The 25,948-nt window shown below is 42.5% G+C and overlaps 1 protein-coding gene across 1 annotated transcript in view; it reads left to right on the top strand.

Moving 5' to 3' along the window:
* Window positions 1-8,541: 8,541 nt before the first annotated feature.
* Window positions 8,542-25,948, top strand: part of LOC115171787 (cytochrome P450 2K1) — a 32,996-nt gene continuing 15,589 nt past the window's right edge. The window contains exons 1-5 of the mRNA XM_029728927.1: window positions 8,542-8,825; window positions 17,670-17,832; window positions 18,011-18,160; window positions 18,259-18,419; window positions 18,577-18,756. Of these exons, the coding sequence (XP_029584787.1) occupies window positions 8,622-8,825; window positions 17,670-17,832; window positions 18,011-18,160; window positions 18,259-18,419; window positions 18,577-18,756 (858 nt within the window). The 5' untranslated portion in view covers window positions 8,542-8,621. The remainder of the gene's footprint in view (window positions 8,826-17,669; window positions 17,833-18,010; window positions 18,161-18,258; window positions 18,420-18,576; window positions 18,757-25,948) is intronic.

The raw sequence follows: 25,948 nt of genomic DNA, 5'->3' as shown, positions 1-25,948 counted from the left end.
GATGCTTTACTGTTGGCATGACACAGGACTGATGGTAGCGCTCACCTTGTTTTCTCCGGACAAGCTTTTTCCGGATGCCCCAAACAATCGGAAAGGGGATTCATCAGAGAAAATGACTTTACCCCAGTCCTCAGCAGTCCAATCCCTGTACCTTTTTCAGAATATCAGTCTGTCCCCGATGTTTTTCCTGGAGAGTGTTACATTCCCCAGTTTCTGTTGTGGTTTGTGTATTTTCATGTATGTATTTCAGGAAATGGATTCCTGAAATTCTCTACAAGCAGCTGATTGGTCAGCCCCATTGATGATAGGATAGCTGACCCCGCCCCCTCGTCAGGACGCAGCTGTCTCCAATTACCAACTCCTTCTGAAGCTTTATAAGCCAGTGTTCTGTTCCTCAGAAGGGAGATGATTGCTGAGAGAGGAGGCTGATGGCTATTATGTTGGTTGTTGCTGGGGAGCTGATTGGTAAAGTCTGTGTTGTTTGGTTAAGTATTGTGTAGGAGCTGATTTGTTGTGTCAATAGGACGAAGTGTTTTGATTATTGAAATTGTTTGAGTTATTCTGTTGCATTTGTTCCCAGGGGGGAAGGGGAAGGCACCTAGGGAGTGCTTAGGCAAGAGGCCCGTGGGCATACATAACCCGTAGTAGTTTACTGTCTATGCACACTAGGAAAGATCTGGGCGGACCATCCCCTGTATTTTGGTTAGTGCATTTACATTTACATTTTTAGTCATTTAGCAGACGCTCTTATCCAGAGCGACTTACAGTAGTGAATGCATACATTTCATACATATCATACATTTTTTCTGTGCTGGCCCAGGTGCACCAGGTGGTGTTAGTTAGGTAAGTAGTGGGTAGGAAGGTAAGGTGGGGGGGCTTTGATATTTAATTTCTTTGCTTTGGTTCCGTCCAGCCCCTTCCCCAAAATTACCGATATGATATGTGACATTGTTTTATCTGGCTAAATATTTTCAAAATGTTTATTTTAGCAGGTTTATAACTTCCAGTTAGTTTCAATAGGCATGTATTGTCAAATCAACATAATAATATATGTTGTGTACGTAGTGTTTCAACCAGTTAGCAATAGTTTTTGTCAACACAGGAGCCCTCTAAAATGTTTTTATTTTGATGTGGCCCTACTTACCACATTCGCTCTGGGTTTATGAATGTTTTCAGAGAATGTTCCTCCGTTAATGTTCCATTTCAGTTTTTTTAAATGCCAAGTGTTGTCAAATAATACAGGTAAATGATGACCGCTGTGCATTCACTCAGATAATAGAGGCATTTGGCTTGAAAATCCTATGTCATAAATGCGTAAAGGGATAGTTTTTTTGTGTTTCTACCCCTATCTTAATAGTTTTCTTGTCACAGACCAAACAACTCACCAAAATAGCTCACACATACTTCAATCCAACTTATATTGCAACGATATCACTCCAGAAGATATGTATCAACATAGAATTATACTTTATTTATTAAAGAACTGGTTCCAACAACCTTTAGTTCAAGTTTTTATATTTACATTTCATGCATTGTTTACTTCACAGGGCTTTTTGTAGCACCTGCATTTTTTTTTTAAGTCACACTGATCTCCACAGTCTATTTGGTTAATTTATTTTGAATAACTTCTAGATGCTTTGAGAGCTTAGTTAAAGGGGCAATCTGCAGTTCAGCTGTAGAACCTTTTGTGGATCTGGGGACTCATGTCAAATATTTTCAGTCTCCTGAGAGGGAAAAGGTGTTGTCGTGCTCTCTTCACTAAAATTTGCGTCCAGTTCGAGGTGAGTAATTGTTGTTCTGATATACTGAAGCTCTTTTCGGTCATAAGAGACGGTAGCAGGAACATTAAGTACAAAATTATCAACAATGGGAAAAAACAAACATTGTCTCTAATGAAAGTATCTGGGACAGGCACTCTCAAAAATCCCATCTGCCGCTTGTAAAAAAAAAATATATATATATATATATATATATATATATATATATATATATATATATATATATATATATATATATATATATATATATATATATATATATATATATATATATATATATATATAGTCTGTGTCGCCACACTTAATTCTGTCACTTATCACCCCCCCTCCCGCCCCCATAGGGAGGGCCAAAAATTGCCCGTAGGCGCATGAAGATGGTGACAAGTGTGAGGGATAATGAGCAGCCTGATGACTTAGAGGCCAGAGAGGGAGCACACTTGACACGGCATCTTGTCTAGGCTACTGTAGACGGAAATGAGATGTAGGCCCATCATAGGTTTCCTGCCTTTATCTAAGCAAACCATGGCAAAATTGAATTGCAACCATAAACCCAGATTTTAGTCTGGAGCCTATGCCTACTGAATTGACAAGTCAATCTCGCAAATGGGCCATTTAACAGTTTGTAGTCTTAACATTTGGCACATAGTAACAGCACAATTGCCAGAAAATAGCCTAACATTCTTTTTTTAATGTTAATCCAAGTGTTTCTTGCTTAGAGATTTCAAGATCCTCTGGCCAACTTTCATCACTCAAACTCTCCTCTCAGATTTATCCATAGTTATGGCCAAAGGGGATTCATTTCCAATTCTAAACCTGGTTCGAGCCTTGACTGCTGATTTGGCTGAAAGCTGTGGTATATCAGACCATGTACCACGGGTATGACAATATTACTTTTTACTGTTCTAATTACGTTGGTAACCAGTTTATAATAGCAATAAGGCACCCAGGGGGTTTGTGGTATATGGCCAATATACAGGGGGGGGGAAAGTATTTGATCCCCTGCTGATTTTGTACGTTTGCCCACTTACAAAGAAATGATCCGTCTATAATTTTAATAGTAGGTTTATTTGAACAGTGAGAGACAGAATAACAACAAAAAAATTCAGAAAAACGCACGTCAAAAATGTAATTAAGGTTTCGAGGCTGACGTTTGGCAACTCGAACCTTCAGCTCCCTCCAGAGATTTTCTATGGGATTAAGGTCTGGAGACTGGCTAGGCCGCTCCAGGACCTTAATGTGCTTCTTCTTGAGCCACTCCTTTGTTGCCTTGGCCGTGCGTTTTGGGTCATTGTCATGCTGGAATACCCATCCACGACCCATTTTCAATGCCCTGGCTGAGGGAAGGAGGTTTTCACCCAAAGATTTGACGGTACATGGCCCCGTCCATCGTCCCTTTGATGCGGTGAAGTTGTCCTGTCCACTTAGCAGAAAAACACCCCCAAAGCATAATGTTTCCACCTCCATGTTTGATGGTGTTCTTGGGGTCATAGGCAGCATTCCTCCTCCTCCAAACACTGCGAGTTGAGTTGATGTCAAAGAGCTCCATTTTGGTCTCATCTGACCACAACACTTTCACCAGTTGTCCTCTGAGTCAATCAGATGTTCATTGGCAAACTTCAGACGGGCATGTATATGTGCTTTCTTGAGCAGGGGACCTTGCGGGCGCTGCAGGATTTCAGTCCTTCGCGGCGTAGTGTGTTACCAATTGTTTTCTTGGTGACTACGGTCCCAGCTGACTTGAGATCATTGACAAGATCCTCCTGTGTAGTTCTGGGCTGATTCCTCACCGTTCTCATGATCATTGCAACTCCACGAGGTGAGATCTTACATGTCGAGGGATATTGACAGTTCTATTGTATTTCTTCCATTTGTGAAAAATCACATCAAATGTTGTCACCTTCTCACCATGCTGCTTGGCGATGGTCTTGTAGCCCATTCCAGCATTGTGTAGGTCTACAATCTTGTCCCTGACATCCTTGGAGAGCTCTTTGGTCTTGGCCATGGTGGAGAGTTTGGAATCTGATTTGATTGCTTATGTTGACAGGTGTCTTTTTTACAGGTAACAAGCTGCGGTTAGGAGCACTCCCTTTAAGAGTGTGTTCCTAATCTCAGCTCGTTACCTGTATAAAAGACACCTGGGAGCCAGAAATCTTTCTGATTGAGAGGGGGTGAAATACTTATTTCCCTCATTAAAATGCAAATCAATTTATAACATTTTTGACATGCGTTTTTCGGGATATTTTTGTTGTTAGTCTATCTCTCACTGTTCAAATAAACCTACCATTACAATTATAGACTGATCCTTTCTTTGTCAGTGGGCAAACGTACAAAATCAGCAGGGGATCAAATACTTTCCCCCCCCACTGTAACCAGCATGGCTACCACAGCTTTCTGCAGCGATACACCATCCCATCTGGTTTGCGCTTAGTCCCACTATCATTTGTTTTTCAACAGGACAATGACCCAAAACACACCTCCAGGCTGTGTACGAACTATTTGACCAAGAAGGAGTGATTGAGTGCTGCATCAGATGAGCTGGCCTCCACAGTCACCCGACCTCTACCCAGCTGAGATGGTTTGGGATGAGTTGGACCGCAGAGTGAAGGAAAAGTAGCCAACAAGTGCTCAGCATATGTGGGAGCTCCTTCAAGACTGTTGGAAAAGCATTCCAGTTGAAGCTGGTTGAGAGAATGCCAAGCGTGTGCTAAGTCATCATCAAGGCAAAGGGTGGCTACTTTGAAGAATCTAAAATCGAAAATATATTTTGATTTGTTTGACACTTTTTTGGTTCCTACATGATTCCATATGTGCTATTTTATAGTATTGATGTCTTCACTGTTATTCTACAAAGTAAAAATAAGGAAACCCCTTGCATGAGTAGGTGTGTCCAAACTTTTGACTGGTCCTGTACATTGATTGTTTTTTATCTTATGCTACATAATGATATGTAACATTTTCCTAATCTAATCTGTAAGTGGTTGGATTTATTGCAACCTTTACAGAGAAGGCTGACTTGCATTCGGAATGTAAATTGTGGGTGATGGAAAATTGCTGGAAATGATTTCTCTTAAATGGATACCAGTAGAGATTGGATTTCACAACCAAGCCACCAATTTCACAACCAATACGACACATTAAGAAATACGTAAATTAGATTTTACAACACAAATGGGACCCTATAAACCCCAAAATAGGGTTCTTTGACTAAATAAAGTTTAATTAACTCTTGTGATTATACTGTGAACAACAAAGTAACAGAGATATTTTCAATTAATAGTGTACAGAGTGAAATGCAATAATGCAGAGTTAAATATCAACAATAAATTGAGTATATACAACTCTGAAAGAAATGACCTGAGTAGGTTTTACTCTCTTTAGACTGGGACCAAATGTTATCTGTGGCAGAGTTACATTTTCTTCAATAAGAGTTCAATTTACTGTGATTTTTATTGTGCAGCTGTCCGGTTCACCAGTATCTATGGGTAGACTTTATCTGTATGCTTTATCCCTCCACCTATCCAAGAAATATGGCTCCATCTATGGTTCACTTTGGACCCAAGAAAGTGGTTGTTTTGGCAGGACACAAGACGGTCAAGCAGGAGTTTGGGGACCGGGGAATGCCGCATGTGTTCTAACATTTCACCGATGACTTATCCAACATTACCATGTCCAAACTTGTAATCCGGTTAACTGTTGCATTCTACACAATGGTCTGTCAAGCAGGCATAGTTAGTGCTGTAACTCCAGCCCCAAATATTTGACAAAGATATAACATGATTAATTCCTGACACCTGCACAATGTGACTTTTCTTCAGGTATTCTGTTTGCCAATGGAGACTCATGGAAAGAGATGAGATGCTTTGCCGTGGCGAACCTTAGACTTTGGCATGGGAAAGACAGGAAGTGAAGAGGAAATTCGCTACCTTATTCAATTGTTTCAAAAAAACAAGAGGGTAAAAATTTGAAGTTCCGATTTTTGAAAACCCCAAATAAGATAACAAATATATACATTTTCTTAGTTTTGCTAATTCTCTTTCTGTTGGGCTTTGTGACAGGTAAAGCATTTGACACAACCCAGCCAATGAATTATGCTGTCTCTAATGTAATCTCCAATATTGTGTACGTTGGGCTCTTTTCCAGGTACGCCGACAGCGGCGGACGAACATCTGGGCTGAAGGTATGTTGACCTCAACTTCTTGTTCTGGGAAGAGCGGGGCTGATACCCCATGGAGCATTCGAAGAGGGATAGTCCAGTAGCCGAGCAGGGGAGAGTGTTCCTGGCATATTCCACCCAGACCAGTTGCTGACTCCAGGTGGTGGGGTTACTGGCAACAAGACACTGGAGTGCCGTCTCCATTGGCTCTCTCCGACTGGCCGTTGGATTGGGGATGAAACCCAGAGGACAGGCTGGCTGACGACCCGATAAGGGTGCAGAACTCCTTCCAAAATCATGACGAAAACTGAGGACCCCGGTCTGAGACAATGTCAACCAGGAGTCCATGGATTCGGAAGACACGCTGCACCATAAGCTGGCCATCTCCTTGGCTGAAGGTAACTTAGGAAGAGGGATGAAATGGGAGGCCTCTGAGAATCTGTCAACCACGTCAGGATGGTGGTGTTGCCATCTGACGGAGGAAGCCCAGTGACAAAATCCAGGGAAATACAGGACCAGGGGAAATGAGGGACAGGGAGTGGCTGTAGGAGGCCAGACGGAGCTTGACGCAGAGTCTTGCTTTGAGCGCACACCATGCATGCGGCGACGAAGGCAGAGACATCAGGAACCATGGTGTGCCACCAGAAGCGTTGACGGAGGAAAGCCAGGGTACGAAGAGTACCCTGGCTTAGTTTTACACGTATTCAATAATCATTTAAGGGCAATAAAGGTTTTCTGCAAAATAATGAAAATATACTGTAGTTCAGATAGAGCATGATCAGCAGGGCGGGCAATAGAGTACACGACTGTATCGTCTGAATTCGGGTGCAGGTAAAACTTTATATTTATACTGTTCTGACAAAACAATACTGTCAATGTATACAATATAATTGTTTATTAGACATTCTGACATATAACACAATATCTAGGTACAATTTTTTTTATTTGCAACATTTGAACAACAATTTTGACCCCCATCGGGTTATGATGTATATGACATGACGATACATTGGCTGTTTTAGTATTCCTTTTTTATTTACATGTTTATAATCAAAAATTATATTTTTAGAGGGGAGGGAAATATTCTTTATGTTAAACTGTAGAGAACAAGAACCTTTGGTGACTCAGAGTCACTGATGTTTTATATACAGTACAACACATATCCAGAAGGCTCGTTCTGACAATAAACAAGAAGCTTTAAAGTTTCAAACGAGGATGTCAAGACAGGTACGTACTATAGTATTACACTGTTATGTACTACTAATGTACTAGTATATAAGATGTTAAGGAATATCTATAGGGGGAACATATACACGATATAACACATTCCCCACAGCATCTAAGGATGCATACACTTACACTGGCATTTGTATTTTGTTATGTGAAAGTAGCATAAGTATGTGTAAAGAGTTTCCAATTTTGTTTAAAAGTTTAGAATATGTCTCTTGTGAATATTGAGATGTGTTACATATATTATGTATTTCAATTTCTTACACATTTTTAATAATACTTGTGAGTTGTAGAGATGTTCTTCAGAGGTTATAATACAAATACATATTTTGATTTAGTTCAGAATTTAGTTGGTTTTTTACATGTAATCTAGGATCTTAACAACCTAATACATATACAACTTTTTTCATTCACCCCATTGCTATATAAACTGAACTTTAGATTTTATTTGTTATAATAATGATTTACAAATGAAAAAAAATAGTCAATAGTTAATTGCATATTATGTAATTGTTGATTCGATTATTTTTCATTATTCAGCCTATTTTCTCTTGAAACATATGGTCTATCCACTAGAAACTCATAGACAATATGGATACATACAGTATATAAAGATGAACAAATAAAAATTAAAAAAAATATATATATACAAAAAAAATGTTACGCTATTTTTTGTTGTTGCAACTGTCCCATATACCGTTACAACTAACCCTGCTTTTGGGGTTAATTGTAACATCAGGACTTTTTGGGACTTAGGGTCTTTAAGCCAGAATTGTCTAAAGTCAACATGTAACTCTAGTCTACTTTTAGTTAGCAGAAAAATGTACGTTTTTTATGTGAAGTTCTGAAATCTCTACATCAGTGTTAAATAACTCAAATGTGTTACTGTTTAACTGTGGTACCTTTTCCAAGAAATGAACAGAAATCAAACAAAATGTTGAACAAACACTCAGATTTGAACAGAACACTATTCAAGTCTGTGGTAAGGTCTCCAAGGATCTTATTTCTACTACGGAGGGTTTACCAGTACCCTGCTTCACCTGTTCCTTCTCCCAATGACTATACTTTTTCATGATGTTGGTTTAGTTTCATGTTGTTTGTTGATAACCAAAAAGTGACTTTTTCTCAATAAAGTGTCAAATGTGAGACTCCCCAAAATGTGTGCATTTCTGAAAAAATAGTGGAAATGTAAATATGTATCTAACAATTGCTAAATGACATTCAAAAGATAGTGGGTAACAGTCAAACATCAATGGTCTGTAAATAATTATTTGTACACATTCACAGAGATCAGGACATTCTAGTTAATGATAAAACTAAAATTGCACCAAACAATCCAGAATGTTTAGCCCCTCCCCTGAGGCTGTCCCTTGCTATATACATTTTGAGCCCCCATTGGTAGGCAGATCAATGAGCAGTCACTCTTATTCACCAGGTGTAGGTGTAAGAGCTGTTTGAAGATGTCTCTTTTAGAAGGTCTTCTCCAGACATCGAGTACGGTGACACTGCTGGGGGCTCTGCTGTTTCTGCTGGCACTTTACCACCTCTCCTCTGGTTCCAACTCTGAGGAACAGGGGAAGGCGCCTCCAGGACCCAGGCCTCTGCCCCTGCTTGGTAACATGCTTCTGCTGGATCTCAAGAGGCCCTACCGCACCCTCTGTGAGGTGAGAGGAAGTCCTGAGATTAAACTATGTTATGGTTGTTGATATGATATGTGACATTGTTTTATCTGGCTAAATATTTTCAAAATGTTTATTTTAGCAGGTTTAAAACTTCCAGTTAGTTTCAATAGGCATGTATTGTCAAAGCAACATATGTTGAGTACGTAGTGTTTCAACCAGTTAGCAAAAGTTTTTGTCAACACAGGAGCCCTCTAAAATGTTTTTATTTTGATGTGGCCCTACTTACCACACTCGCTCTGGGTTTATGAATGTTTTCAGAGAATGTTCCTCCGTTAATGTTCCATTTCAGTTTTTTTAAATGCCAAGTGTTGTCAAATAATACAGGTGAAATGATGACCACCGTGCATTCACTCACATAATAGAGGCATTTGGCTTGAAAATCCTATGTCATAAATGCTTAAAGGGATTCTTTTTTTGTGTGTTTCTACCCCTATCTTAATAGTTTTCTTGTCACAGACCAAGCAACTCACCAAAATAGCTCACACACTTCAATCCAACTTTTATTGCAACGATATCACTCCAGAAGATATGTGTCAACAGAATTATACTTTATTTATTAAAGAACTGGTTCCAACAACCTTTAGTTCAAGTTTTTATATTTACATTTCATGCATTGTTTACTTCACAGGGCTTTTCGTAGCACCTGCATTTTTTTAAGTCACACTGATCTCCACAGTCTCTGTTTGGTTAATTTATTTTGAATAACTTCTAGATGCTTTGAGAGCTTAGTTAAAGGGACAATCTGCAGTTCAAACAAAATTTGTCATCTCTCCCATGTCCTATTCTACTGACAATAAATATGGAGAATGATACACTTGCCTCTGTTGGACATCAAGTAGCCTATTCATGTATATGCCATTGTAGGCTACCATTTTGAAACAATATATATGTGGAAATGACGATATCACTGGAGTCATTACAAATCAATGTGTGCCCCTTGTGTAGCCTAGCTAGTCCTGGAAAACCAATTTATAGAAAAATTGCACGTAGGCGCGTGACGATGGTGACAAGTGTGAGGGATAATGAGCAGCCTGATGACCTAGAGGCCAGAGAGGGAGCACACTTGACACTGCATCTTGTCTAGGCTACTGTAGACGGAAATGAGATGTAGGCCCATCATAGGTTTCCTGCCTTTATCTAAGCAAACCATGGCAAAATTGAATTACAACCATAAACCCAGATTTTAGTCTGGAGCCTATGCCTACTGAATTGACAAGTCAATCTCGCAAATGGGCCATTTAACAGTTTGTAGTCTTAACATTTGGCACATAGTAACAGCACAATTGCCAGAAAATAGCCTAACATTCTTTTTTAAATGTTAATCCAAGTGTTTCTTGCTTAGAGATTTCAAGATCCTCTGGCCAACTTTCATCACTCAAACTCTCCTGTCAGATGTATCCATAGTTATGGCCAAAGGGGATTCATTTCCAATTCTAAACCTGGTTCGAGCCTTGACTGCTGATTTGGCTGAAAGCTGTGGTATAGCAGACCATGTACCACGGGTATGACAATATTACTTTTTACTGTTCTAATTACGTTGGTAACCAGTTTATAAAAGCAATAAGGCACCCCAGGGGTTTGTGGTATATGGCCAATATACAGTGGGGGAAAAAAAGTATTTGATCCCCTGCTGATTTTGTACGTTTGCCCACTTACAAAGAAATGATCAGTCTATAATTTTAATAGTAGGTTTATTTGAACAGTGAGAGACAGAATAACAACAACAAAAATCCAGAAAAACGCATGTCTAAAATGTTATAAAATGATTTGCATTTTAATGAGGGAAATAAGTATTTGACCCCTCTGCAAAACATGACTTAGTACTTGGTGGCAAAACCCTTGTTGGCAATCACAGAGGTCAGACGTTTCTTGTAGTTGGCCACCAGGTTTGCACACATCTCAGGAGGGATTTTGTCCCACTCCTCTTTGCAGATCTTCTCAAAGTCATTAAGGTTTTGAGGCTGACGTTTGGCAACTCGAACCTTCAGCTCCCTCCAGAGATTTTCTATGGGATTAAGGTCTGGAGACTGGCTAGGCCACTCCAGGACCTTAATGTGCTTCTTCTTGAGTCACTCCTTTGTTGCCTTGGCTGTGTGTTTTGGGTCATTGTCATGCTGGAATACCCATCCACGACCCATTTTCAATGCCATGGCTGAGGGAAGGAGGTTCTCACCCAAGATTTGACGGTACATGGCCCCGTCCATCGTCCCTTTGATGCGGTGAAGTTGTCCTGTCCCCTTAGCAGAAAAACACCCAAAGCATAATGTTTCCATCTCCATGTTTGACGGTGGAGATGGTGTTCTTGGGGTCATAGGCAGCATTCCTCCTCCTCCAAACACGGCGAGTTGAGTTGATGTCAAAGAGCTCCATTTTGGTCTGATCTGACCACAACACTTTCACCAGTTGTCCTCTGAGTCATTCAGATGTTCATTGGCAAACTTCAGACGGGCATGTATATGTATTCTTGAGCAGGGGGACCTTGCGGGCGCTGCAGGATTTCAGTCCTTCGCGGCGTAGTGTGTTACCAATTGTTTTCTTGGTGACTATGGTCCCAGCTGCCTTGAGATCATTGACAAGATCCTCCTGTGTAGTTATGGGCTGATTTCTCACCGTTCTCATGATCATTGCAACTCCACGAGGTGAGATCTTGCATGGAGCCGCAGGCCGAGGGATATTGACAGTTCTTTTGTGTTTCTTCCATTTGCGAATAATCGCACCAAATGTTGTCACCTTCTCACCAAGCTGCTTGGCGATGGTCTTGTAGCCCATTCCAGCTCTTTGGTCTTGGCCATGGTGGAGAGTTTGGAATCTGATTGATTGATTGCTTCTGTGGACAGGTGTCTTCTTTTACAGGTAACAAGCTGCGGTTAGGAGCACTCCCTTTAAGAGTGTGCTCCTAATCTCAGCTCGTTACCTGTTTAAAAGACACCTGGGAGCCAGAAATCTTTCTGATTGAGTGGGGGTCAAATACTTATTTCCCTCATTAAAATGCAAATCAATTTATAACATTTCTGACGTGTTTTTCTGGATATTTTTCTTGTTATTTTGTCTCTCAATGTTGAAATAAACCTACCATTAAAATTATAGACTGATCCTTTCTTTGTCAGTGGGCAAACGTACAAAATCAGCAGGGGATCAAATACTTTTTCCCCCCACTGTACCGCGGCTAACGGCTGTATCCAGGCACTCCGCATGCATAAGAGCAGGGAGACAAATCCAGCTATGGCCTACTTGTCAGGCCTCACACACTGGGCAGACAGGGGTCCTGGGATGGACAGCTCGCACAACTTCCCCACATGCGGCGTTGGATCAAGGGTGACATCGTTGAGGAGGAGATCCAGGAGCCAATCTATGTAGCCTGTAATGTTTTTCTTTGTGATAAACTTTTTATTGAGTTTATTTATTTCTCAGAGGGTTACAGATAAAAAATAAATGCATATAAAGATGGCCACGACCCAATATTAAGCACATTGCTAATCTTTACAACAGGAGTATAGACTACCTGGATGGCATGAAAATGAATCATGGGAAAAGCGCTCTCCATCAGCTCTAAGTGCATAGATGAAATTTATTTTCTCCGCTGCCGCTTGTTTCGAGACAGGTGTATGATAATGGTCCATTCTAAATCATAACAAATTTATAACATACATATTATTTAGTATATCTAAAGACAATATTAAATCAAGAATAGTCTGATAGGCGACAATATTAGCCTATCACTTGTGAGTTATGTATTATCACTTGTGAATGATGCCCAACATAAGAAACAGCCTTTTTGTGCGACTTTTTCGAATCATAGTTGCACACTTCATGTAGCCGAGCCCATAGGCCTATATGTTTTGATATGTTTGGTATCACAACTAAAGTTGCCAAATAACTTCTTAAATTTTAAGCACATTAATCCACTTTACAACGGGTGTAGAGCCTAACTGGCATACATAAGCAGCGCGTAAGTTTGAAGTTTGGGGAAGATCATTCTCTCCAAAAAAATGCAAATATATAATAAAAGCATTACATGCATAATCGCATTTGCGGTCACTTTTGATAATGGTGTTTTCCCGCTAATGGAACATTCCCGCTTATAGCCTGCTGCCATGAGCGCATTTTGTTTTATAATTTTATTTATTTTATTTACCTTTTATTTAACCAGGTAGGTCAGTTGAGAACAGGTTCTCATTTACAACTGCGACCCGGCCAAGATGAAGCAAAGCAGTGCGACAAAAACAACAACACAGTTACACATCGGATAAACAAAAGTACAGTCAATGATACAATAGAAAAATCTATATACAGTGTGTCCAAATGGAGTAAGGAGGTAAGGCAATAAATAGGCAATAGTAGCGAAGCAATTACAATTTAGCAAATTAACACTGAAGTGATAGATGTGCAGATGATGATGTGCAAGTAGAAATACTGGTGTGCAAAAGAGCAAAAAAGTAAATTAAAACAATGTGGGGATGAGGTAGGTAGTTGGGTGGGCTATTTACAGATGGGCTATGTACAGCTGCAGCGATTGGTAAGCTGCTCAGATAGCTGATGCTTAAGTTAGGGAAGGATATTTAAGTCCCCAACTTCAGCGATTTTTGCAATTCGTTCCAGTCATTGGCAGCAGAGAACTGGAAGGAAAGACGGTGAAAGTGGGTGTTGGCTTTGGGGATCACCAGTGAGATATACCTGCTGGAGCACGTGCTACGGGTGGGTGTTGTTATGGTGACCAGTGAGCTGAGATAAGGTGGAGCTTTACCTAGCAAAGACTTATAGATGACCTGGAGCCAGTGGGTCTGGCGACGCAGTGGTGGGTGGTATATGGGGCTTTGGTGACAAAACGGATGGCACTGTGATAGGCTGCATCCAGTTTGCTGAGTAGAGTGTTGGAGGTTATTTTGTAAATGACATCGCCGAAGTCGAGGACCGGTAGAATAGTCCGTTTTACGAGGGTATGTTTGGCAGCGTGAGTGAAGGAGGCACAGCATTGCTGTGATTATAATGTGAAGAAATAGCCTAATGGTTTAACATTTTAAGCTAAACGTTCTGATCTGTTGCGTCAGCCACATTGCGTAAAAAAAATGTTTGTTAGTGGTTGTATTAATTTGGGATCTATTGCATCCCACAACTGTCCGGAATATTTATTTCTCGCATAGAATAGGTTGACTTTTATACTATGGGGTAGAGTAGATTGACATAGGCTAGTGCTTTTGCCGTTCGTTAGGCCTACTTATCTTGTTGACTGACGAAAAGTAAATGTTGACAGTTCTTCCAGCATCTTCAATATGCACCTTGGAATTGGATAAGGACCCGCGCAGTTGCGTCCCCGATGTCTGTCTTCACTTGTAACCTGTGAGAAAGACCCGATCACGTGACGGAGAGCATGCAAGCACTCGGAAGGGCACAACAAAGGCATGGATTTTTTTAGGGTGCATTATGGCCACAAAGGGGATGCTGCTGTGAAATTCAAGGCATTATCAAGTGCTTGTCAAATTGTGAATCAGAGCCTAATGAAGTGTGTACAAAGCAGAGCTCATGCCTTTCAAGCACCTTTTTTCAAATCATCAGTCTCATCATGCAGCCTTAGTGTATTAAAAATCTAAACATATAGCCCAACGTTTTGTAGAACAACTAAAGAACATCTAAATTAAGCATATAGGAGTACCTATTTCTTTGTTAACCGCTCAACACAGAATATCCATGTGTGCACTACCTCAAATCGTTTGGAGAAAATGTTTTATATTCAGCTTTGTTCAGCTGTATTCGTCATACTATAACATATTATAAAATAATGCCATGGAATTCTAAGCAAATCTTGTCTGCTAAATTAACTAGTGCAGCCCACAGCCATATGGCATAGCCATATCAGGACCTAACATAGGACAACTCAGAGTATGCTATTCTGTTCTTCTGAAATAGACTACATTTTCTTCATATCACGCTTCTTTAGACCTGTCTAAAATAAATAATGGATTTATTGTGAAGGTGTAGGCTATATTACATGGATTTATTAGACTTCTTAAAATGTAGATGTTCCAAAGGTCTGCATCAGTGGCTTATGGGCTGTGTGGAATCCAGGAGATGCTAAATGTGTTTATGTTAATTAACCACCATTACCATGAGACCTACATTTACTTGTGTGACAATCACCGGCTATAGCCTACTCTATTTGATTGATACCACATACGCACCTGATCTCGCAGGTATGGCTACTGAATTGGAAGCAGCAACAATAACAGCTACACTTGCTACGTTTTGCATAGTCCTATAGGTTACAGTCTACCTCTTTAGGAGAACAATTTGCAGGCAGAGACAAATGGGTAATCGATACTTATTGAAAATGAAAAGGCGCAACGCTCGCTCCCCATAGTAACCCAACCTATGGTCACCATAGTAACCTAACCAATGGTAACCATAGTAACCTAACCTATGTGCACATTGTACCTTTCCAATGACATTTTTTTAAATGTTGTGTCCCCCTCACTACTTAAACCCAAGTTGCACTCCTTACTATACTCCCTTTGTGGACAACATTCCTTCATGTCAGCTGTATGTTGGCAGTTCTCAGTCTCAATGCAGGGGGCTTAGTCTATATCGTTTTTGTTCTTCCATCCCTATCAGGTGTGTTATAGAAAATATACCATTCACAAGTCAAAACAGTTACAGCAACCGGGTAAACTACATTATGGACAGCACTTGAAAGATCCACTGTCAATGATGGTACAGCATCTGTCTTCAGGAGTAGCATCCTGACAAGACCCATTGAATGTTCTCCTCAATTGATAAAGCAACTTCGCTCGAAATGTGCACTGCACTCCCGTGACATGATCATAACTTTCAGTGCAGCCAATGTGGTTGGATGTCCTCATTTGGAAATCAGTGTAGTTAAAATTAACACTGACATGTGGAATTCTGGTAAGTAGCTTGCTAGCTAAAAGCCACAACGCAGATGAAAAGGGCTTAGTTACCAGTTTAGTTCTGCCAAGTTCCACTTAAGCTATGTTATGGTTTGTAAACAAAACCGTATGATGCGTACATGTGATGGTTTTAAGGTGTTACATATTTAAGTTACTTAAGATTATAAGACTCTACCATTGGTGTATAATGTCTTTGGCTTTATGTGACATGGCATAAAGCCAGAAGTAATACCTGCCTCATTAATCCAAGTGTTTGACATGAGGGAAGGGACCAGTAACTTTATGATCAACTTTGTCAATGTACCAGCTACAGTAATTTTTTCATACTTGTGTCGTGTCTTTGGGTACCATTAAACTGAAGACATGTTTATCAATTAACTCCCTGTAATTATTATCACGCGACTAAACTGATTAATCGTTTAATTGTAATTAACTAGGAGATCGGGGCACCAAGGAAAATATTCAGATTACAAAGTTATAATTTTCCTTATATAACTTTCCTATATTATAACCTTATATATTATAGTATAGGCCGATTACCTTCTGGTTTAAATGGTGTATTTTACCTCGCGTCCAGTCTCATTCCAAACGTCGTAAATTGTTGTATCTGCACGAACCCAGTCTTTACTAAAATCATCCATACATCAATTGTCTTAAAATCATTTATTTACTACACTAAGTAATTAACAGAAAACATACAAACAGTAATTATCGTCACAAAGGATTGGTAGAGTAATGTGCCCTAGTGTCTAAACAGGCAGGGCGTCCTGTTTTGTTCAACAATGGATCATAAAAGTTCAGCTGAGGAGGTACACAGAGTTAATTAATATTAACAATTGATATGCTAATCCTTTGCACATGAACGCTCACTCATTCGGGAACAATTGCAATCAATATATATTTACGCTCAGTGTGTCGTCGGGATCCTTGTTGAAGAGTTCTGTTCTGTTGGAGAGTTTTGTCCGCGTTCTCTCTCTCTCTCTCTCTCTCTCTCGGTTAGAATGGATCTTTCAGAGCGACATTCATTAATGTCGTCATAGAATGGATGTTTCGTTGGTCTTCGCGTTCGATGATATAATTTACTTAGCTGCAGACTAATAATTAATATCAAAGACTTGTTCTTATTCTGTTGGTCTCGATAGTCTAAAAGTTAACCACGTGGTGTAGTTCACTTTCAGTAGAGTACTTGGATGGTAAAACCTATTGGCCAACTCACTAATGGAGTGGAGGCCTGGTCTGAAGAAAGTAGGTCAGGGTATAGTTTTATAGGTGACCCTAGAACAGGCTTGTCAAATGACGCCTGGTCCTGTCTGTGTCCCTGGGGGGCGTGCCGATGACTGAGTTAAGCTTGGTACAGAAATCCAATTCTATCACATTAACATCAGTACATAGCATCTCAATGTATTACAAATAGCTTTATCCTTATTAATACATTTTATACAACCATTATGATGTAAGTCTCATCGCTGAGGCTATTATATAAACAGTTTTATGGTAATATGGCTATATTGTCTCTTCTGAGTATCACAAAATTGTACAAAGCGGACCAGTTCGTAGCTGGATTCTTCACCAATCTTCCATACCTTCTCCAGAACACAAATGTCGCTCGGTTCTCCAATTCTATGAGTTGGAAGAATTTCCTTTGTCTCTCTATGAAACATGTGGTAGGAGATTCTCCTCTTAGAGTTTTTACAACCCTTTCACACAGGGCCTGGGTGGTTGGGGAAGGTAGGTTGGGGGATGGTACAAAGGGGAGGGGGTCAACTGTCCTCCCTGTACCCAAAGAGGCCAACGTCATGACACTTGGCTCAACCTACTATGAACTAGTTACATCCAATTATCATCCAATTTGACGATCAACATGATTTTCACTGTCCGGGACCATTAATAAACCATGCATTTAGTCGTATTTTATGTTCCACAGCTGTCTAAGAAATATGGGTCTGTTTTCACGGTTCACTTTGGACCCACAAAAGTGGTCATCCTGGCAGGATACAACACGGTCAACCAGGCAATGGTCAACCATGCAGAGGAGTTTGGGGACAGGGGCATGCTTCCTGTGTTCTATGACTTCACCAATGGACATGGTAATGTAGAATATGTGAAAGTTGTAATCTAATTAACTGCTGCATTCTAGACAATATTCTGCCAAGCAAGCATATTTGGTACTGTAACAATAGCCCCAAATATTTGCCAAATTTGTTATTTTCTCCTTACATGATTAATTCCTGACACCTGCACAATATTACTTTTCAATACTGGTAGGTATTCTGTTTGGCAATGGCGAATCATGGAAAGAGATGAGGCGCTTTGCCCTGACAAACCTTAGAGACTTTGGGATGGGCAAGAAAGGGATTGAAGAGAAAATCTTAGAGGAAATTCACTACCTGATTGAAGTGTTTGAAAATCACAAGGGTAAGAATTTGTAGTTCTGATTTGAAAACCAAAAAACAGGTTACAGAATTTTTTTTCCTTAGGTTTGCTAATTCAATTTCTGATGTCCTTTGCAACAGGTAAAGCATTCGACACAACCCAGCCATTGAATTTTGCTGTCTCCAACATAATCTCCAACATTATGTACGGCAGCAGGTTTGAATACTCTGACCCCAAGTTCAAAGCCACTGTAAAACGAGCCAATGACAACCTCCGAATTTGTGGCTCCGTTTCAATACAGGTACATTATGTTTAATTTGTTTCTCACTCAGAGAATAATGGCAAACTGGTCACACTTGACTAAATCAGGAACATTTAAATAATTATTCAAATTTGTACTAGGCTACTGGAATAAGAGAGAGTAATTCATGCTTTACTTTTTGTTTATGGGGAGATAGTTGTACAACATGTTCCCCTGGCTGGGCCCTTGGCTGAAAAGCAGGAAGCTTTTGTTGAAGAACATTGAGAACAACATGAAGGAGATGGGGGAGCTGGTGAGGGGCCTGAAGGAGACTCTCAACCCTCAGATGTGTAGAGGCTTTGTGGACTCGTTCCTTGTCCGAAAGCAGACCCTGGAGGTATGAAATCTCACTACAGTTTAAACATCTCAATTAAAAACAACAAGATGAAAAATGTAAAATATACTGTGTTGGTAAAATGTATATAGGTTCAGAACTTTTGTGAAACAGCACAGTTAGAATATATGGCAAATAGAAATTAAACTTAATGGTCTTCAGAGGTAGATGGGTGGGGTTGAGGGTAGATGAAGGATGGGATTAAAAACAAACTATATATGACTATTTTAAAATACATTGTGTCCATAAAATGTGTACATTATGTACTGTATAAGTTGGAAGTAGAAGCCTAAGTGGTGTTGTCCATTAGTTTACTCCAATTAGGGGAGGGGTGGTAGGGTTAAGGGAAATAATAAAGGAAAATGTATTTCTAAAAGCTCTCTCGTTCACTTGCTCTCTCTCGCTCTCTCTCTCTCTCATATACACTATCGGTCAAAAGTTTTAGAACACCTACTCATTCAAGGGTTTTCTTCATTTTTACTATGTTCTACATTGTAAAAATAATAGTGAAGACATCAAAACTATGAAATAACACATATGGAATCATGTAGTAACCAAAAGTGTTAAACAAATCAAAATACATTTTATATTTGAGATTCTTCAAACAGCCACCCTTTGCCTTGATGACAGCTTTGCAGACTCTTGGCATTTTCTCAACCAGCTTCTGTCACACCCTGATCTTTCACCTGTCTTTGTGCTTGTCTCCACTCCCCCTCCAGGTGTCGCCCATCTTCCCTAATATCCCCTGTGTATTTATACCTGTGTTCTCTGTTTTTCTATTGCCGGTTTGTTTTATTCATTCATACCTACCAGAGTTTTCCCCCTTGCTCCTGTCCTGTCCATAGTGCCTGTTTTCTAGGTTTCCCGGTTTTGACCTTTCTGCCTGCCCTGACCCTGTCTGCCATCCTGTACCGTTGCCCCGCTACTCTGGATTACCAACCTCTGCCTGACCTGACTCTGATCCTGCCTGTCGTCCTGTACCTTTTCCTGCTCGTGTTCGAATGAATAAACTTTTGTTACTTCGACATTGTTTGCACCTGGGTCTTACCTTCAAACCTGATAGTACGAACTGGCCATGACTGACCCAATAGCCCCGGGCCAGCTGCGCAACGCCATCTCCTCCCAAGGAGCCACCATCGATAGGCAGTATGAATTGCTTCGTGGCCTTATGGAGGGGGTCCAAATGCTGTCTGAACGCCATGACAGGGCGTTGGACATGATCCTGGGGAAATTCCACGGGTTGTATGGGAGGCAGTCTACTACGGCGGTAACCCCACAGCCCCTCAGTAACTCAGCTGAGAGTAGCGCCATCTCATCGGTCACTCCACCTTCTCGGGAGCCCCCCTTACCTCCTCCGGAACGCTTTTAATGGAGAGCCGAGCACCTGTCGGGGGTCTCTAGCTCAGTGTGCCCTCATTTTCGAGCTTCAGCCCTCCTCCTTCCCCTCAGACCGCTCCAAGATAGCCTACCTCATCACGCTGTTGTCCGGGAGGCCTCCACCTGGGCTACTGCTGTATGGGAACAACAGCCGGCCATATGTCTGGAGGGGTTCGTGGGAGAAGAAAATAAGGTTTTTGATTCCCCGTTTTCCGGGAGAGAGGCTGCCCGGAAGTTAATTCAGCTTCGACATGACTCCCGTAGTGTGGCAGATTATGCGGTGGATTTTCGCACATTGGCAGCGGAGAGTGCTTGGAACCAGGAAGCGCTGTTCGATATGTTTCTGCACGGCGTCTCGGAGGAGGTCAAGGACGAGCTTGCTGCCCTCATCGCTTTGACCGTCCGAGTCGATGGGCAATTACGGGAATGACGAGGGAGAGAGATTTTGAGCCTCCGAGTCATCCTGGAAGTCCCCGACAGTCACGTTGCCGAGAGAACCTGAGGCTAACCGACCTACCCCGGGAGTTGCCGAAGACGGCCGATTTAACCGCCTCCCGAGCCTAGGCAACTAGGCAGAGCTGGGCTTACCTTGCTCGCAACCCTTTTCATGCCATTCTGCTGTGTGGAGACCAGTCCAAATCTTTCCGGGTCCTCAATGACTCTGGGGCCGATGAGAGCTTTCTGGACGCTATCCCGGCTTCCGAGCTGAACATCCCCACTCAGCCCCTCTCCATTCCTATGGATGTTAGAGCGCTGGACGGACACTCTAAAGGCCAGGTCACGCATAATACCATTCCCATCCACCTACAGGTGACAGGGAATCACAGCGACAAGATGCAATTTCTGCTCATCAAGTCTTCTCAGATTCCAATAGTTTTGGGATTCTCCTGGCTCCAACGACACAATCCCCTCATCAACTGGTCTTCTGGTGCCATCATGGGCTTGAGTCCGTTTTGCCACGCACATTGTCTAAAGTCATTGCAGCCTGCCCTGGGACGTTTTACTGGGGGCTCGGAAGGTGCCCCGGACCTCTCCACCATTCCCGCGGAGTACCAGGACCTCCGGGAGGTGTTCAGCAAGGCCCGGGCCACTTCGCTTCTGCTGCACCGACCCTATGACTGTGGGATTGACCTTCTCCCGAGCACCACGCCGCCCCGGGGACGGCTGTACTCTCTGTCGGGACCAGAGACCAAGGCTATGGAGACTTACATTGGGGACTCCCTAGCAACAGTATTTATCCAAACCCGCTTCCTCTCCCACCGGCGCAGGGTACTTCTTCATGGAGAAAAGGGAAAAGACCCTGCGCCCATGCATTGACTACCGGAGACTCAATGACATTACTGTGAAGAACAGTTACCTGCTACCACTCATTTCCTCAGCCTTCGAGCCCCTCCAGAAGGGCGCTGTTTTTTCTAAGCTGGATCTACGGAATGCCTACCACCTGGTGCGGGTACGAGTGGGGGACGAGTGGAAGACTGCCTTCAACACGGCCAGCGGCCACTATGAGAGTTCCAGGCGCTGGTAAATGATGAACCGGTTTGTCTTCGTCTACAGTGATGACATCCTCGTCTTCTTCCGCTCCCCCCAAGAACACGTGCTCCATGTCAGAGAGGTTATTCAACGTTTTCTGGAGAATCAGCTGTTTGTGAAGGCAGAAAAGTGCGAGTTCCAACGCTCCACCATCCCCTTTCTGGGTTACATCATCGTTGCTGGGAGTGTCCAGATGGATCCCGGGAAGGTGAGAGCGATGGTGGGTTGGCCTCAGCTTACGTCCAGGGTGCAGCTGCAATGTTTCTGTCACGTCCTGACCAGTAAAAAGGGTCATTTGTCATTGTAGTTGGTCAGGGCGTGGCAGGGGGTGTTGTTTTTGTGTGTTTTGGGGTTTGTTTGTTTCCAGGGGATATGTTCTAGTTTTCATTTTCTATGTTCGTTTTTCTTTGTGTGGCCGAGTATGGTTTCCAATCAGAGGCAGGTGTCGTTAGTTGTCTCTGATTGGAAGCCATACTTAGGCAGCCTATTTTTTCCTGTGGGTTGTGGGTGGTTGTTTTCTGTATAGCCTGTGTGCCTTACGGGACTGTTGATTGTCGGTTTGTTATTTTTGTTTAAGTGTTCACTTTATTACATCATTAAAAGAAGATGAGCACTCAACACGCTGCACCTTGGTCTGTCCCTTTCAACGCAATTGACAGTTTCCTGTTTCCAGCTGCAATGGGTCTTACCTTCAAACGTGATCGCTTCACCTGGAATGCTTTTCCAACAGTCTTGGAGTTCCCACATATGCTGAGCACTTTTTAGCTGCTTTTCCTTAACTCTGCGGTCCGACTCATCCCAAACCATCTCAATTTGGTTGAGGCTGGGTGACTGTGGAGGCCAGGTCATCTGATGCAGGACTCCATCACTCTCCTTCTTGGTAAAATAGTTCTTACACAGCCTGGAGGTGTGCTGGGTCATTGTCCTGTTGAAAAACAAATGATAGTCCCACTAAGCCAAAACCAGATGGGATGGCGTATTGCTGCAGAATGCTGTGGTAGCCATGCTGGTTAAGTGTGCCTTGAATTCAAAATAAATCAGTGTCACCAACAAAGTACACCCACACCATAACATCTTCTCCTCCATGCTTTACAGTGGGAAATACACATGCGGAGATCATCCGTTCACCCACACCGCGTCTCACAAAGACACGGCGGTTGGAACCAAAAATCAACAATTTGGACTCCAGACCAAAGGACAAAGTTCCACCTTTCTTGCTTGTATTTCCTGGCCCAAACAAGTCTCTTCTTATTGATGTCCTTTTAGTAGTGGTTTCTTTGCAGCAATTTGACCATGAAGGCTTCATTCACACAGTCTCCTCTGAACAGTTCATGTTGAGATGTCTGTTACTAGAACTCTGTGAAGCATTTATTTGGGCTGCAATTTCTGAGGCTAGTAACTCTAATGAACTTATCCTCTGTAGTAGAGGTAACTCTGGGTCTTCCATTCCTGTGGCGGTCCATATGAGAGCCAGTTTCATCATAGCGCTTGATGTTTTTGCGACTGCACTGAAATTTTCCGTATTGACTGACCTTCATGTCTTAAAGTAATGATGGACTGTAGTTTCTTTGCTTTTTTGAGCTGTTCTTGCCATAATATGGACTTGGTCTTTTACCAAATAGGGCTATCTTCTGTATACCCCCCCTACCTTGTCACAACACAACTGTTCAAACGCATTAAGGAAATAAATTCCACAAATTAACTTTTAAGAAGGCACACCTGTTAATTGAAATTAATTCCAGGTGACTACCTCCATGAAGCTGGTTGAGAAAATGCCAAGAGAATGCAAAACTGTCATCCAGGCAAAGGGTGGATATTTGAAGAATCTCAAATATAGAATATATTTTGATTAGTTTAACACTTTTTTTGGTTACTACAGTCGTGGCCAAAAGTTGAGAATGACACAAATATACATTTTCACAAAGTCTGCAGCCTCAGTTTGTATGATGGCAATTTGCATATACTCCAGAAACATGTGCCATCATCATTGCTTTGCACAAAAAGGGCTTCACAGGCAAGGATATTGCTGCCAGTACGATTGCACCTGAATCAACCATTCATCAAGAACTTCAAGGAGAGCGGTTAAATTGTTGTGAAGAAGGCTTCAGGGTGCCCAAGAAAGTCCATCAAGTGCCAGGACCGTCTCTTAAAGTTGATTCAGCTGTGGGATTGGGGCACCACCAGTACAGAGCTTGCTCAGGAATGGCAGCAGGCAGGTGTGAGTGCATCTTCACGCACAATGAGGCAAAGTCTTTTGGAGGATGGCCTGGTGACAAGAAGGGTAGCAAAGAAGCCACTTCTCTCCAGGAAAAACATCAGGGACAGACTGATTTTCTGCAAAAGGTACAGGGATTGGACTGCTGAGGACTGAGGTAAAGTCATTTTCTCTGATGAATCTCCTTTCCGATTGTTTGGGGCATTCGGAAAAAAGCTTGTCTGGAGAGGATAAGGTGAGCGCTACCATCAGTCCTGTGTCATGCCAACAGTAAAGCATCTTGAGAACATTCATGTGTGGGGTTGATTCTCAGCAAAGGGAGTGAGCTCACTCACAATTTTGCCTAAGAACACAGCCATGAATAAAGAATGGTACCAACACATCCTCCGAGAGCAACTTCTCCCAACCATCCAGGAACAGTTTGGTGATGAACAATACCTTTTCCAGCATGATGGAGCACCTTGCAACAGTGATAACTAAGTGGCTTGGGGAACAAAACATCGATATTTTGGGTCCATGGCCAGGAAACTCCCCAGACCTTAATCCCATTGAGAACTTGTGGTCAATCCTCAAGAGGCGGGTGGACAAACAAAACCCCACAAATTCTGACAAACTCCAAATATTGATTATGCAAGAATTGGCTGCCATCAGTCAGGATGTGGCCCAGAAATTAATTGGGAGGATTGCAGAGGATTGCAGGGAGGATTGCAGAGGTCTTGAAAAAGAAGGGTCAACACTGCAAATATTGACTCTGCATCAACTTCATGTAATTGTCAATAAAAGTCTTTGACACTTATGAAATTGTAGGGTGTGCGTTCTGGAGACAGAGAAGTCAGGCGCAGGAGAGCAAAAACTGATTTACAACGGCGCAGTTTAATAAATAAAACCACTGTTAACAGAACAATAAATCAATGGGTAAACAAAACCCGTTACACACCAGCATAATGTGCACAAGCACTACAATAAACAATTCCGGACAAGGACATGGGGGGAACAGAGGGTTAAATACACAACATGTAATGATGAAATTGAAATCAGGTGTGTGTGTGAAGACAAGACAAAACAAATGGAAAATGAAAAGTGGATCAATGATGGCTAGAAGACCGGCCACGCCGACCGCCGAACACTGCCCGAACAAGGAGAGGAACCGACTTCGGTAAAAGTCGTGACAGTACCCCCCCTTGACGTGCGGCTCCAGCAGTGTGCTGACACCGGCCTCGGGGGCGACCCGGAGGGCGAAGTGCAGGGCGATCCGGACGAAGGCGGTGAAATTCCTGCAGCATTGAAGGGTCCTCGACCGGAACCCAGCACCTTTCCTCTGAACCGTACCCCTTCCACTCCACGAGATACTGAAGGCTCCTCGCCCGACGCAACGAATCCAGTATGGAACGAACGGAGTACGCCGGGGCCCCCTCAATGTCCAGAGGGGCAGAGGAACCTCCCGCACCTCAGACTCTTGGAGTGGACCAGCCACCACCGGCCTGAGGAGAGACACATGGAACGAGGGGTTAATACGGTAATCGGGGGAGAGCTGTAACCTATAACAAACCTCGTTCACTCTCCTCAGGACTTTAAATGGCCCCACAAACCATGGACCCAGCTTCCGGCAGGACAGGCGGAGGGGCAGGTTTCGGGTCGAGAGCCAGACCCGGTGCGAACACCGGGGCCTCACTGCGGTGATGGTCTGCGTTCTCTTTTTGGCGCAGCATGGCCCGCTGAAGGTGAACACGGGCAGCTTTCCATGTGTCCTCCGCACGCCTGAACCAGTCGTCCACCGCAGGAGCCTCGGTCTGACTCTGATGCCAAAGAGCCAGAACCGGCTGGTATCCCAGTATGCACTGGAAGGGAGAGAGGTTAGTGGAGGAGTGGCGAAATGAGTTCTATGCCATCTCGGCCCAGAGCACGAACGCAGCCCACTCCCCCGGCTGGTCCTGGCAATAGGACCACAGAAACCTGCCCACATCCTGGTTTACTCTCTCCACCTGCCCATTACTCTCGGGGTGAAACCCTGAAGGAAGGCTGATCGAGACCCCCAGACATTCCATGAACGCCTTCCAGACCCTTGACGTGAAC

The sequence above is a fragment of the Salmo trutta genome, chromosome 32 (genome assembly GCF_901001165.1).
Source record: "Salmo trutta chromosome 32, fSalTru1.1, whole genome shotgun sequence".
Taxonomy (NCBI): Eukaryota; Metazoa; Chordata; class Actinopteri; order Salmoniformes; family Salmonidae; genus Salmo; species Salmo trutta.
Note: the sequence above shows the minus strand (reverse complement) of the source record. Positions and strands in the feature narration are given on the sequence as shown.